Consider the following 14,805-nt stretch of genomic DNA (forward strand, 5'->3'; position numbering starts at 1 on the left):
AATGGATGACGTATACAATCCGAACCGGACAAATAACCATCAAATATATTCGACTTCTACCAAAAAATTGTAAGCCCGACTGATGTAGCGGTTTATCATACTGTCTTCACACGACAGAGGTCGTCGGTTCGAACCCGACGTCGGGCACTTTTTTACGCGCTAAGCCGGACGTTACACAGGCGGAGTTAAACGAGGCAGAGCTTAATGCAATTAACAATAGTGAAGTTCAAACAAATGAATTTTAAATTATTTTAGTATAAATACTGATGTAACAGTGTGACATTGTAACTACTATTTTTGGGAATTTGTTTCAGAGGACGACATTGTTGAAGGACCAAGTTGTCAGAGGACGAAGTCATCCCAAATAGGAAACCAACAAAAAAATAATATAGTATAAATAACATTATCCTCTACAGCAACAAACCTACACTTTTAGCATCACATTTACTTTTATTATCACTTTTATTCTTACAATAAATTCTTATCGTACCTCTTATATAACTCTTTATTCATTCATAAAAGTCCTTTGAAGTCACATTATACTTCATTGTAACCCTATTTTATCAAGCAAACCTTATTGCTATCTTTATTTGATCTATACAAGATCTGGTGGTCACTTATCAAACCAATTATCATCAAATACCTTATTACAAGGCTACATTACTATCAAGAAACTATAACTATCAAGTACAAACTTATCAAACAACATAATTTTAAGCCATAACAGAACCCACATTTACAACATATTAGACGAGTTTGGTAATAGAGTACTACAAGATCAATACGAAATTTTCATATTTTTGAAAATATCGATACTGAAGCACAATTTCCTTTTTCGGAACTTTAATTCGTCCAAATGCTTCCTCTTCAACTCCAAGGTCATTGATCTTGATAGTCTTATTATGGAAGCTTATTTTTATATAAATACCCTTGGTATTCTTTAAACAAAAAAAAAAAAAGGAACACAACGAAATAAATCCTCAAGTCTCTTGAATCAAAACTCCCTTTTATACCTTTCCTTTTCTTATAAACTTCCCTTTTATTTTTCTTTACTTTACTTATTTTGATCTAGCATTTAGATCTGGTGGTCACTAACTCGAACCAAACTTTAATTTACTTTTAAACCTTTTCATATCTTAACATTCTACCAAGTCAAATAAGACTTACTTTATACGAAATTTCTCTTATATCTCAACTGGTAAAACTCATAAACTCACAGACTTACAAGTTACAATACAAAACGTAGTCCTGATGTCCTCTCAAAAACATATAAATAGCCTTAGTCCTTGCCCCCCCTTGCCAGAAGAATTCATTCATTAATTAATTGAATCAATCACCTTTTCTCTTTATTTTATATTCATACAATAAACAGGTCTTAACTTTTGTTATAAAAGTTCCTGTTCTTATTCTTTTATCATCACACCTTTACGAGCCTAACAATTGATCTTTAATAAGATCTAGTGGTCACTATACTATACAAACCTCTGCTTAAACGCAAACTTTATTCAAACCTTTGACTTATAACAAGTCTACTCAACTCACTCTAACAAAAGAAGAAAAATTACAATAGATTTGGTACTTTTGCACCACCTAGGGAGCATTAGTACTCCGTCAGTCATGACTGACTGTACCTAAATATGCAATCTTACAGTATAAATACTCTTGCTCGTTGCGTCCTTCTTGGACAAGACATTGAATATTTGAATAAAACTACCCCTCTAGCCTTATATTCTTTCACCTCTCTTATAAATCCTTTCTTTGGAAGATTTATTGTAAGGAAAAAGCTCAAATATCTTTTGTTATGCCAATTACCGAAAATGGAAATACACCAAATGAACTTCAACTCATCAAATGAACTTCGATTCATCAAATGAAACTCAAATCGCCACATAGAAACAGTATAAATAACCTTTGGTTATTCCCCTTGTTCACTTTACTTTTTTTATTTTACTTTACTTACTTAACTTTTATCAATAAACCATATTCTGTGCCCAAAGTAAACCTCTGATACTATTATCTCAAGTAAATATAAGTCCCTTGAAGCAATTAAAACTTCATTGTATATCTCTACAAGTTTATCGCAAGAAATTATTATCTTGCAATCTTATCTGATCTTACAAAAAGATCTGGTGGTCACATAACGACATATTATCAACATATTCAACAACATATACAATCAACAGCCCTTTAAATTAACTAAATCAACCCAAACTATAAACCAATCTATACACAAAACCAAAATTTACAACAGTAATACTTTTTGAAAGGTAAGTCGTCTTTGATAATTTATTAGCTTGTACTGATTGCTTAACAAACATAACAATAAATATTTATTACTTTGTAAGTGGAAAAAGGAATTACTTCATATCATTGGCTGTTTTACTAATTGCAGCTGTTTGTGTCCCAATTTTGGGACTCGTAGTTCATTTACCCTCACAGTATAGTATACATTCTGCTTTACATTCCTCTATTGCAACTGATAAGAATAACTTAGAGTAGTAAGAAGAAGAAAAAGAACCATAATCAAACTGGGTAACAATGAATATAAATAGCAGTCATAAAATTCTCTGCTCAAGTAAAGCCTACACACATCATATTTTAATAGCATTCAGCTCTTTTTAATGAAGAATCTAATTTGCAAATCATCGACTTAACTGCCTTATTTTAAATTACAGCTAAAGCTGAATACAACAATTAATATTCGTTGCTGTGCCATTAGAGTTGTTGATCAAACGTAAAAGATTTCTGTAAGCTTCAATCTTTTTAACTATTGGAGGGACAGTCAAGAGTTTGATACGGTTGATATGTTTAGACATAATTTCCAAAACATCAGGATTGTCTATAAACAATACATTAAGGCTGCCATAACTACGATACAGTACGATCAATCAAATGAAATAGCAAACGTATGTATTTCTTCTTTGATTCTTACCTTCTATCAACATGTTTTATAATGTTTATTGTCGTAGAACAAGGTCTGCTTATGACTGATATTGTGATAAACGATTGTAATCAGTATGAATAGAGTGAATTCATACATTATAAGATTACATGTACACACTTTTAGTGATAAGTCAAATTAAATAGAATCTCTCCTTTGAATATGAATCATTACTTCTTTATATAAAAGGATATACTTCTTTAAAAGATGATCCTTCTCACAGTAAAAGAAGTATCATAACCCAGATCATGAAATGAACAATAAGATCAGTGTCAGAAACGAATTAAAAGCTTTATGAACTCAGGAACCGTTAGTCAATCATATCTTCAGTAATTATAATTTACGCTTAGAATAGCGGCTTACCAGTCATTTGATACCAACTATAAATAATAGATCATTAATTTATTTGTATGTTCCTTCTGTCTTTATCTCAGAATAAAGATTAGTCTCAAAGAGTACTTCTTTTGTCTTTGTCTTGTGTCTTATAAACCATAACATAACATTTATAACATCTTGTGCTTCATCTTTGCTACTATAAAGAGTGTATGAGTCCTCTGTTTGAACCGTATTTGTATTCGTGGAAAAGCTTGTAGCATATGACTATAAATGTATATATAAGTGTCAATTTTTGATACATTGCAAAGATATAGAAACAATCTTTTTTTTTATAATATACTCCATATTTGAAACAATAGCATTTGTGATATTTGATGCGTCTTCAAGTTGTCGCTTTCTCATACTACTAACAACAGAATCTTCTTGCCTTTTGGATCAACAGGCTTCATAAGCGATACATAAACTACTATTCTCCTTCTGAACGCGACTACCCGTTTACAATGTGATATTATCGATGAATAATTGCTTTACCTCTAAAACATAAGAATACGACAAGATGGAAAAAGGCCTTTTATAGTCATTTATGAACAGAGAAATGAAAGAGATTCATGGCAAAAAGGGAATTAATCTTTATATACATGTATAAATGCTGTTAACCAACTGCATATTAGATATAACGCGTTATCAACTACTACATACTACAGTGGTCATGAATAAGTGTTATGGGTTTAGAAATAATATCTTGACTTGTATGCGAAATATATATTGATTATATTACGTCAAAGGGCATATAATCTTCTTCGATATAAAAGTAGATATTCGACACATGGGTCCATAAAGAATCTTAAGAGCATGTATACGTTAAAAAATAATGGCCCTCACTAATGAATTTCCTCAAATAGCTTTAGTGCTTTTGCACCTTCATCTAATAGCATTTTTTGTCAGTAATGACCACCAGATCTTAGTAAGATCAATAAATAGCTTTATGAGAAAGAGGTTAAAATAGAGATACATAAGAGATCAGGAACTCTTTATGAGCAAAAATTGACCTGTTTATTGAGTGAAGTATATAAAAAATAACTTGACTGACGTTTCCTTCTGGCTTGAAAGAATGAAGAATACTCAGATTTTTTTTCCTGCATAAACCAAAAGCAACATGCTGCCTTTGTCTGAGTTAAATTTACAACTTTATTGACAAAAACCCATAGTGCAGAATCGCGATTTTTTTCTTCTTTACTTCTTTTAATGAGCAGTTTTAAAGAGATTTGTACAGTACCCACAAACTTTGGGGTTACTTTTACCAAACTTAAAAGTGATAAAACCGGCTTGACAGTGGTTTTGGCAGATGTCGAAGGTTTGTTGACATGCTAATGAGTGACAAGTTGTTAACCTTTTACTTTCTTTTTCGTTAGCACCTATCGTTAATGGCTACTTTGCTCTTGCAACTGAGGGTAAGCAGTGTATGGGTATTCTATATATTATTATTAATATTATTATTGTAGCCTTTGACGACTTTGGATGTCCACATACTTTGGAACAGTACGTTTGTCAAACTGCTTTAAAGTCGTACACTAACATTGACATCTTTTGACAGCCTTATATTTTTAGGAAGCGAGCAATATCCTTATAAGGTAATACACTCCTATTTGGTGAATATTCAAACACTAACCATCTATAATTTTCAAAGGGAGTGCTTGATTCTCTTGCCAACCGAGCCTTTGCTCAAGGCACTAATGCATGGACGGATGTTGATCACACCTGCTACACAATATTAACAGCTGGTCCTAAAGGATTCTTAAATCTTTTACCCATCTATTTGGATCACATCTTGTATCCCACCTTGACAGACTCGGGATTTTATACAGAAGTGCACCACATTAACGGAAAAGGAGAAAATGCTGGTGTAAGTTAGAGTTCTCTTCATCTTTTTTTATTCAATGTTCATATGTTACTAGGTTGTTTATTCAGAAATGCAAGGTTACCAATGTACAGGAGATGAAAGAATTCACCATCGTATGCAACAACTAATGTATCCCGAGACGTGTGGATATAGATCGGTAACAGGTGGATTGATGGAGCGATTAAGGGAAATATCTGTAGATCAAAGTAAGGGAATCGTCTTGAAAATGGGAAGCGTGTTTTACTTATCTCTTTATTCAGTTCGTCAGTACCATAAATCCTATTACAGACCTGATAATCTCTGCTTGATTATTACAGGCAAAGTTGATAAAGATGAGTTATTGAAGGCTTTAGAGCCTGTAGAGGAGTCTATCATCAAGAAGGGTCCACTTCCAGAGATGCAAAGACCATGGGTAAGCACCGGTAATTTTCCTAACCTAGAAAAGAATATCGAAGATACAGTACTTTTTGCTGATGAAGATGAATCCATGGGTACATTACTCATTGCATGGAACGGTCCTATGTGTAATGTAAGTGTCAAATTAATGTTTTGTAGTACAGAATACATAACTTATCAAGAACTAAATAGGATTTCCTTTCACAAAAAGAATTGGAAGTATTGAATGTCTATCTTACCGACTCCTCTGTATCCGTACTGCAAAAGGAATTTGTTGAAACAGAAGATCCTCTCTGTACAGATGTTGATTTCTATATCTCGGATCATTTAAAGTCCACTTTAACCTTTACAGCATCAAGCGTGCCAATTGAGGAAATGGAAAGATTGCCCGTTGAGTTCTTCAAAACTTTGAATCGTCTTGTTGAAGAAGAAGATATTGACATGAAGAGAATGGCAACCGTCATTGAGAAAGAAATACTTCAGGTAAGCGAGACAAAGTACAGACGTTTATAAACAAATGACTAAAATACTTGCGTAGCTTCTGAAAAGTGCTGAAACTGATGCTCATGATACGGCGGCTGCAGTTGCCGTATTTGATTTCCTATATGGTTCTCCAGATGGTGATAGCTTAAAAGAATCTGTTAAAGATGTAGAATATTTGAACGCACTTGCAAAGTATTCGACAAGGGACTGGCTAAACATCCTTAAAAAGTAATAGAACAAATTATTTTGGCTTTGAGAATAACTAATATTAACGTTGAATTTCTAGATGGTACATTGATGCGCCTCATATAATTTTATACGGAAAACCCTCTGCAGAGTTTGCAAAGCAGCAAAGCGAAGAAGAAAGCCAGCGTGTCGAAAAGCAACGTGCTGATCTTGGTCCAGAAAAATTAAAAGAACTTCAAAAAAGGTTGGATGGGGCTACAGCAAAAAATGATGTAAAGATCCCCAGAGAGCTATTGGAAAGCTTCAAAATTCCACCTACGTCATCTATTCGATTTATTGATGTTGTCACAGCTAGAAACAATGAGACTTCCATGTAAGTAGTAGTAATAGCATCTCTTGAACAGTTAATTTATAGTATATATCAGTAGAAACAAGGTGCAGGATTATATAAATCAAGATAATGAAGCTGATGTGCCTTTATTCATCCAATACGATCGTAAGTATCATAACTTTTATATTGCAATTATCGCTGACCACAAATAGATGTGAAATCACAATTCGTTAGTCTTTCAGCTTATATTTGCGGGTCTTCTGTACCTGATCATTTACTCCCGTACACTCGACTCTTCCTTCAGGCCATCTTTTCGCTTCCAATTGAAAAAGATGGAAAGCTTATTTCATACGAGGACGTCGTCAAGGGCTTGGAAGAGGACACAATTCTCTATAAGGCGGACCTTGGCACCAACTACTATAGATTTAAAGAATTGGTCTCAATTAAGCTCAAAGGAAAAATATCAAAGTTCGAGAACATTGTTCAGTGGCTTAAGGACATCTTATGGAACACTCGATTTACTGCTGAGAGAATAAAGATTGTGGCAACGCAGATTCTAAGCGATATTCCTCAAGCTAAAAGAGATGGCTACAGTGTAAGTTAATTATAACAACATGGTACATTTATTCAACAATCAAATAGATGACTGATAGTGCAATGAAAGCACTCGAATTGGATCCTAAAAAGTCATTATATGCATCATATAATATTCTTTATCAATCTGAATTTCTGCAGAATGTGATTGATCGCTTAGAGAAAAACCCTGAATCTGTTTTGGCTGAATTGAACGAATACCGCGCAGCCTGTAAGTGCTATAGGATTGATAAAAACATCAATTTTTAACCTTTTTTTTTTTTATATTTTTTTACCTGTAGTATGCGCACCAGAAAATATAAGAATACATGTTATTTCTGATGTGCTCAAGCTTGAGAATCCCAGGTCTGTGTTTAAGAAGCTGGCTCCCAAGAAGGTCATTGGGCCACCAACACCAATCACCCTCGCAAAGGATGTTATGTCTTTTGCAGGAAAGACACCCGGCAACCAAGGCTTACTTGTGAGTCTGCCTGCTATTGAAAGCAGCTATTCATATCACTCTACAAAGGGCCCTAGCAAATTTGATGACCCTGATATTGCACCTACACTTGTTTTGATGGAGCTATTGGATTCAATGGAAGGAATTTTTTGGAAATTCATTCGAGGAAAGGGTTTAGCATACTCTACCAAGGTCTATAACAACATAGAATTAGGATCAATCTACTTTACAATCTATAACTCCCCTGACGCTTTCAAAGCATTTGAACAAGCAAAACTAGTTATTGAACAGTTATGTGATGGTCGAATGGACATTGACCCTTCTGCAGTAGATGGAGCTAGGAGTGCAGTCATTTATAGTTTGGTTTATGAAGAAGGGATCATGGAGCGTGCAGCTCGTTTGTCTTTTGAATATCAAGTCTTAATGGGAATGCCAGCTTCATACAACCATGATATGATGGCTGCTGTTCAAGTAAGTAAAACAATAATATGCCATAAAAAGAGTAAATGTTTATAGGTATGTTATAGAATGTTACTATGGATGATTTGCAAAGAGTATTAAACAAGTACTTTATGAACTTGTTTAAGCCAGATGCAAGCAATGTTGTCACTGTTAGTTCACCATCCAAAGTAGCAGATATTCAGCAAGGATTTCAATCTTTGGGATTCAATATGAAGACCATTGGTTTAAATGATATAAAGTTAAATTTATAGACTCAAGACAAATACATTGACAACTGCATACAATGTCTTGTTTTCATATCTGTAACTTGCACTCACTAATGATTGTATATTGTTAGCTTCAAAAGTATACAGATATAAGCCTTTTTGTTTTTACCGTCGTTATTATTATCCCAATAAACTGAAGTTCCAGCATAAAACCCAGCGCCTTTCTTTTGCATCACGATACAGGTTACTATTTTGATTGATGAATGAGAAAAAAAGAACTTTATAGAAAATGATGAATACTTTACCAACATACTTATGATTCGAACTCTTTTCTTTCAACTTTTTTAAACAACCATCTATGATGGTACTATTCCAGCCGGGCACCTTTGAGTGTGCATATTCTGAATCTCCTATCGTTTGTTCTGCTATCTTTTTTTTCTTGAATAAGTTCGTCTTCTTCTTTATATATCAGAAAACAGTGTTACTTTACCTCTTTAATTACGGTAGTTAAGTTTTCAGTAGTAAACGGTTTTTCCTTATTAATAGAGAATGGTTATTAGATGTGTATCTTTTGTTAATTCCAAGTATATTTCTTACTTGAGGCTTTTCCATAGCTGATTAAGTTGAATGTGCTAAAGGGGAGAAAACGTGCAAATTGAGTTTTAGCTTTATGAAGGGCTTCACCGGCATATTCACACTCCGCATGCATTGTTTTTTTTTTTTATTACTGCTGTAAAAGATTCAAAAGTTAAAAAGATGCCTCAAAGCAGTTCAGAATACAGTTTTGTCAAGTCGAGATAGAGAAAGATTACATTAAGAAAATATCATGTTATTGGACTATAGAAGACTTGGTTCCCCTGAAATACATTGAAAGCACGAGCTACACGGGACAGAATAGACCAACATCAGTAAACCCAATGGAATCCAGAACACAATTTTCTTTTTCTCTCTCTATTCTCCCTCTGAAGCTTTTTATTCAAAATGGCATTTGCGTTCCAAATAATCTAATATAGGGAGCTTGAGCAGAGTTTGATTTATTTGGCTCGTAAATGAAAGACTTTTGTGGTTGGCAATAATAAGAAAGGATTTTTAAGGGTGAATATGTAAAGATGAAATATTGACACATGGTTTCATTATAAAATATGTTCTTCTTTTTGCCCCAAAGCCATTGACCTTCCAAAGAACAACAGGAGCATTGAATGATTAGGACTTTAGAACAAATGAAAGTTTTGATCCGTAAAAGATATATGTAAATCTTGCTGGTTTTCATATGCAGTCGCATGAAGAACGAATCAAAGAAATGACGCGCGACAGACTTGCGATTGAATTGAAGCTATTCCCATTGAATATGGGGAATCAGTTCCTTGATTTCACCAGAGGCTTGTGAAAACGGATTATCTCAGCAGCAAAGAGCGGGGTTAAAATCACTCTATATTTAAGATGCTTCACATGAATTAAGAGCTTCTTTTCTTTCTTGTCTTTTTTGTTTTTAGTTAAATAATATGAAAGCAATCATTGTCGATAAGTGGCTGAAGGGCCCCGAGGAACTTGTTGTCAAGAACGTTGATCTCCCACCTGAGCCTAAAAAGGGTGAATTACAAATTCAAGTCAAAGCAACAGGTTTAAACTTTTTCGATATTTTAATGGTAGAAAGACATAACTGGTTAAAGCACTGCCTTTTTTGTTTAACAAACATATTTTGGTAGGTTCAAGGCAAATATCAGATTAAGCCACCTTTTCCTTTTGTTCCTGGTGGTGAATTTGCTGGTATTGTCTTAAAATCAACAGTTCCTCAATTCAAGGCTGGCGATCGTGTATTTGGCTCAGGTAACTCTTTTGCTGAGGTTGTCAATGTTTCTGCAAGCAATGTCCTCCCTATGCCCAAGAATTTCAGCTTTGAAGAAGCTGCTGGCTTGTACATTACCTACCCCACAAGTTACTCTGCTCTTGTTTTACGCGCCAACTTGAAGGCTGGCGAATACTGTCTTGTTCATGCAGCAGCTGGTGGTGTAGGTATCGCCGCTGTGCAAATTGCCAAGGCGCTGGGTGCCAAGGTCATTGCAACAGCTGGTACATCTGAAAAATTGGAAATTGCAAAGAAATTCGGCGCTGACTATGCTATCAACTACCGTGACAAAGACTGGCCCGAGCAAGTCAAAAAAATTACAAATGGACATGGTGCCGATGTCGTTTATGATCCAGTCGGCTTAGTAGAAACTAGGTAGAATATTCAAAAGGAACACACAAAAAAAAGTCTAATTTATATCAGCACAAAATGTACTGCATGGAATGGCCGCATCCTTATTATTGGTTTTGCACAAGGCACAATTGAAAAAATTCCTACAAACCGTCTGCTATTAAAGAATATTTCTGCTGTGTAAGTTGATGACATTGTATACGTAGTATTAAACTAAGACATCTATTAGTGGTTTACACTGGGGAGCATATACCAAAAACGAGCCTGAACGTATTCCTGAAGTTTGGAGAGCATTGTTTGAACTATTCGAATCTGGTAAATTGAAGCCCGCTCTTTACAAAACGGTCTACAATCTCGAGACAATTTCTCAAGGTTTAAAAGCAATTGGTGATCGTTCATCTTATGCAAAAGTTGTTGCAAAGATTGGTAATGAAGAAAGTAAGCTTTAAATAATAAATAACTGTTGCTCTATAATTTCACTCTTTGGTCTCCATTGTATAATCAAAGTGATACTTTTGTCCAACAGATTTTTTTTCCAACTATACATGCCACATCCAGACATGCGACAAAGTCATTTATTTTACGTTGATATAAAGTCGTTTATGCACAAGAGAAAAATTTAACGAGAGGTGGCAGCAGCCTTAGGAGCGAAACCCTTGGCTTGTTGCTTGCTGACCTTGGCTTGATTACCAGCCTACAGAGCAATGATTAGTACAGGTTGAATTAATTAAAAGTTACTTACAGAAGGGTTGGCCTTCTTAGCAGCAGCAGCAGCCTTCTTGGCTTCCTTGCTCTTGGCAATAGCAGCTTGACGAGCAGCAGCACGAGCATCAGGCTTTTGGCTACGCTTGGCACGGATGGCATCCCAAGAGGCACCAACAACGGCACGTTCGTGCTTGACAGTACGACGAGATCTCTTCTTTTGAACTTCTTCGGTAATACCCTTCTTGTTCAAGCGACGGTAAATGACGGTCCATCTAATCTTACGAGGGTTCAAACGTTGGAGGAAGTAAGATTCAGCCTTACCATTGATGAACTTGAAAGTCTATATATTGCAAGTGAAAAAGAAGAGGTTATTTTGTTGTTGTGTATTGTTAATATTGTATACATACTCTATAAGAATGTAATTAGCATAAGATGAATATATTGTATGTTTATCAAATTACCTGCTGTCAACACGAACGTAGGTCTTACCCTTAGCAGGATAGATTCTGTGACCAGAGAAAGAACAGATCTCAAGTCTAATATAGACAGGTGAGTTGATGATGTTTTTGATGGATGGATTCCTTCTGCTGCTTACTTCATCCTTAATTACAACCGAAAAGGGGGAGAGAATGAACTATGGTCTACAGATGGATGGATGTGTACTCAGTCTGTGGAGAGGGGAACTTACTTCGTCCGGACTTTATTCTCAGCCCGGAAAGTATCGGATTTCAAAAAGTGTATTTACGAAAAAGGCACCAAACATGAAAGGTATTGATCATTGACTTTTTTTTTGGATGAACACTACATAGCCAGAAAATAGGCTAAATAATGTAAATACGAATATATAATAAGTGGCCATTGTTGATCAAACTGACAACATAAAATTAGAATGGATAAATAAATAACAACATTTCTTTTTATCTTGAAAAGAAACAAAACAAGCTGATAGCTTTATAAAGCCATGTTTAGCGTGGCGCCGCACACTCAAAATTTTTGTTGGAAGGCATCATAGGTAATGGGTAGAGGTAGCACCCGTAGAATTGGTCTAACTTCTGGTGTATTATCTGGTGTATGTAGTGTTTAAAAAATTGTACTTGGTGAATGTTTTTGTCTTACAAAGCATTCTTAAAGCATTTAACCCAGCAACGCTAGGTGAACAGCTAGATATGATGTCAGCTAATCTGTCTATGACAAGTAATCTAAATAATAACTTGTAAGTCACTGTCTTGAAGCTTTCGTAGTCGCGTACTGTCGGCTGTATCAATAATGATGTTACAGCGGTATTCAGCCAATACCTGAACTATCAATTTTGAGAAAGGCTAAATGCATAGACATAAATATAAATGGAGGCATGCCAGCCACTAGTAAGCAATTATATGAAGAAATAATGACAAGAGTCACTTTAAATGGCAAAGTCAACAAGAAGCAGATAAGAATTGCCATTACCGAAGAAAAACTGTCAATGCTGAAGTCGGACCAGACAGAATGCTTACAAGTATTGGATATACTCGACCTAATGGCCAAGAATTGCTTTACTGACCGTAGCATTTGTTCTGATGACGATGCAAGTGAATTGACATGCTACCGAAAATTTGCAAAGTTACTTGATGAAATTCTAGATAACACCATGCTAGGCATTCAGGATGGAGAAAGGGTGTCCAAAACTTCCAAGGCAGTGTCTTCAAACCTTGAAAAAATATATAATGAAAGCATTTCATTAAATAATAGTTTTGGTCGAAGAATTGACTTGATCCTTACGACGAAGGGTCTAGAGCTACCCACGAGCGAGTGAAAAAGGAAGAAATCTCCTGCCGCCAAATGCCTGCAACAACAGGCCAAAAATATAAGAATCAACAAGGCAATCTTGAGATACTTCTTGGACCTCCCTATTTCTGAAGCTGACAAGAATAAGGTAATGACAATTGGTATGGATTGGACGGGTATCATAGGGCACATGTTTGCTGTCAAATTACTTGATGATGCTTTTATTGCTTGTATGTTATACACTCTTTCTGGAAAGTAAATCGAAAATAAGTACACCCAATGGTGAGAACAAAATTCATGCTGTACGAAATGTAAATTCGTCGTCGCCAAGAATATTTTCGTAGTACCAACCTTGACATCCATGGATATACACCATTTCCGGAAAGGGATGTCGCGCTGGCTTGTCGCTTTTTCGTATAAATTGTATTATAAAAACTGCAAAAATACGACTTTGCTTTCTGAAAAGACTATACTGTATTTCCAAAAAATAATGAGACTGAATGTCGTGCTTTCCAAATTTAAATGTCGTATTGAAACCGTTGTAATTTTATAAGAGTAATAACAAATACAAAAAGAATATAGCTCACTATTCCATTTGACAGTAATATTAACAGGTGGGCTGTCTTGGAGTTGAAATTAACGATATTGGAAATAGCCCTCTTTAGTCTCTTTGTAAAAGTTTAGATCCTTTTTTCGGTTTTTCCATAATATCAAAAGAACATGTAGTCATATTTGGCAATGCATATTCTTGAATAGTCACGAAGCAGATTGCTCCTATTTGATATGATTTCTTTGTCCCAGGTATCCGATCCTAGAGCTTGTCCTTTTTTTGCTTCTTTACAGCAGTTATCAGATGTCCCTCTGAGTGTTCATGGTCCTTACTCTGACTCGCTTGTCCCGCCATCTTTGCTCTCTGGCGTGTACTTGGAGCTTTCTCCCAATTACCTCTTCTTGTGCTCTGGGTTCTCTCTGTCTTCCGTTCCTTTTTTTTTTTGTTTTGTTTAAACAATCCTGGGTAGTTATCGCTGCCCTCCCCAGAATGCACCTTAGCGGTGAGTAAAACTAATATTAGGATATATGCCCTAATACTAACATACTTTTTCTCTCTTTTTCTACATATATTCATTATCTCTCTCTTTTGACATATTTTTCTTTGTCGTCTTTCTACGTAAATAATTTTTTTATTTTACGATAATTCTTATAAAATTAACGTCAATAATTAATAAAAATACAGTATACGCTCTCTACACCCACGTATAAATGGATTACTTGCTTTTATTGATACTCTTGATCATCTTTATTCTTGGCGCAACTATCGTGTTCATATAAAGGATACTGTTCTTGAAGCTCTTTGTAAACGTGAAAAAGAGGAGTTTTTTTCCTCTGCTTGGCTCCTCTACCTTCACCACTACAAATGTCGATGCTTCGCCCAATATTTACTTGACGCCTACTCAACCACGCTGAAGAAGAGCTAAATCCGAAATTTAAGAGTAGTACCAGGTGAGGATGAATAAATGGCCTTTTTTTTCTTAACCAATGTTAGGCTTACTACATTACAAACATAGAATAAATACGTAGTCTTCCTGAATTTTTTCTTCATTAAAGTAATATCATTACAACTAGCCTTTTTTTGCGTTTACTCTTTATACTCCAACTTAACTTTGCCAAAGATACTTTGAATCAATATTATGATGATGTTGCTACTTCTATTGAGCAAGCTTTCAATGAAAAATTCGCGATTGGTGTTCAGTTCTCTTCCATTGGTGAATTTAAGGAAGTCGCCAAAGAGTTCAGAAAACATCATAATATTGTCCTGACCACTTTGTGATCCAATAAAAGAATGATTTATCTCATCTGTAAACATG

General features: G+C 35.0%; 4 protein-coding genes and 1 non-coding gene across 5 annotated transcripts; 3 read left to right on the plus strand and 2 right to left on the minus strand.

Moving 5' to 3' along the window:
- Positions 1–73: 73 nt before the first annotated feature.
- RHIMIDRAFT_t57 lies at positions 74–147 on the plus strand. The gene has a single exon. It is a non-coding gene; the product is annotated as a tRNA-Val (tRNA).
- Positions 148–4,522: 4,375 nt separating this feature from the next.
- Positions 4,523–8,319, plus strand: RHIMIDRAFT_247464 (putative Metalloprotease; the record flags this gene model as incomplete). The annotated part of the gene is made up of 15 exons (XM_023610412.1): positions 4,523–4,631; positions 4,690–4,728; positions 4,780–4,816; positions 4,872–4,908; positions 4,965–5,180; positions 5,233–5,383; positions 5,438–5,706; positions 5,766–6,056; positions 6,112–6,284; positions 6,343–6,615; positions 6,671–6,738; positions 6,786–7,168; positions 7,216–7,378; positions 7,449–8,077; positions 8,134–8,319. The coding sequence occupies 15 exons, from the start codon at positions 4,523–4,525 to the stop codon at positions 8,317–8,319; spliced, it is 3,024 nt and encodes a 1,007-aa protein (XP_023462468.1).
- Positions 8,074–8,908, minus strand: RHIMIDRAFT_69903 (Tctex-1). Its single transcript, XM_023615576.1, has 5 exons — positions 8,872–8,908; positions 8,765–8,809; positions 8,580–8,712; positions 8,444–8,521; positions 8,074–8,384 (listed from the first exon to the last, which is right to left on the minus strand). Exons 1-5 carry the CDS (start codon positions 8,884–8,886, stop codon positions 8,314–8,316), a joined length of 342 nt encoding a protein of 113 aa, XP_023462469.1. The 5' UTR covers positions 8,887–8,908; the 3' UTR covers positions 8,074–8,313.
- Positions 8,909–9,776: 868 nt separating this feature from the next.
- Positions 9,777–10,920, plus strand: RHIMIDRAFT_207537 (NAD(P)-binding protein; the record flags this gene model as incomplete). Its single annotated transcript, XM_023606992.1, has 4 exons — positions 9,777–9,920; positions 9,981–10,495; positions 10,544–10,651; positions 10,701–10,920. The coding sequence occupies 4 exons, from the start codon at positions 9,777–9,779 to the stop codon at positions 10,918–10,920; spliced, it is 987 nt and encodes a 328-aa protein (XP_023462470.1).
- Positions 10,921–11,090: 170 nt separating this feature from the next.
- RHIMIDRAFT_286313 (uncharacterized protein) lies at positions 11,091–12,889 on the minus strand (the record flags this gene model as incomplete). Its single annotated transcript, XM_023613373.1, has 4 exons — positions 11,091–11,165; positions 11,214–11,516; positions 11,649–11,712; positions 12,864–12,889. The coding sequence occupies 4 exons, from the start codon at positions 12,887–12,889 to the stop codon at positions 11,091–11,093; spliced, it is 468 nt and encodes a 155-aa protein (XP_023462471.1).
- Positions 12,890–14,805: the final 1,916 nt, after the last annotated feature.

The sequence above is a fragment of the Rhizopus microsporus genome (assembly GCF_002708625.1).
Source record: "Rhizopus microsporus ATCC 52813 unplaced genomic scaffold scaffold_21, whole genome shotgun sequence".
Classification (NCBI taxonomy): Eukaryota; Fungi; Mucoromycota; class Mucoromycetes; order Mucorales; family Rhizopodaceae; genus Rhizopus; species Rhizopus microsporus.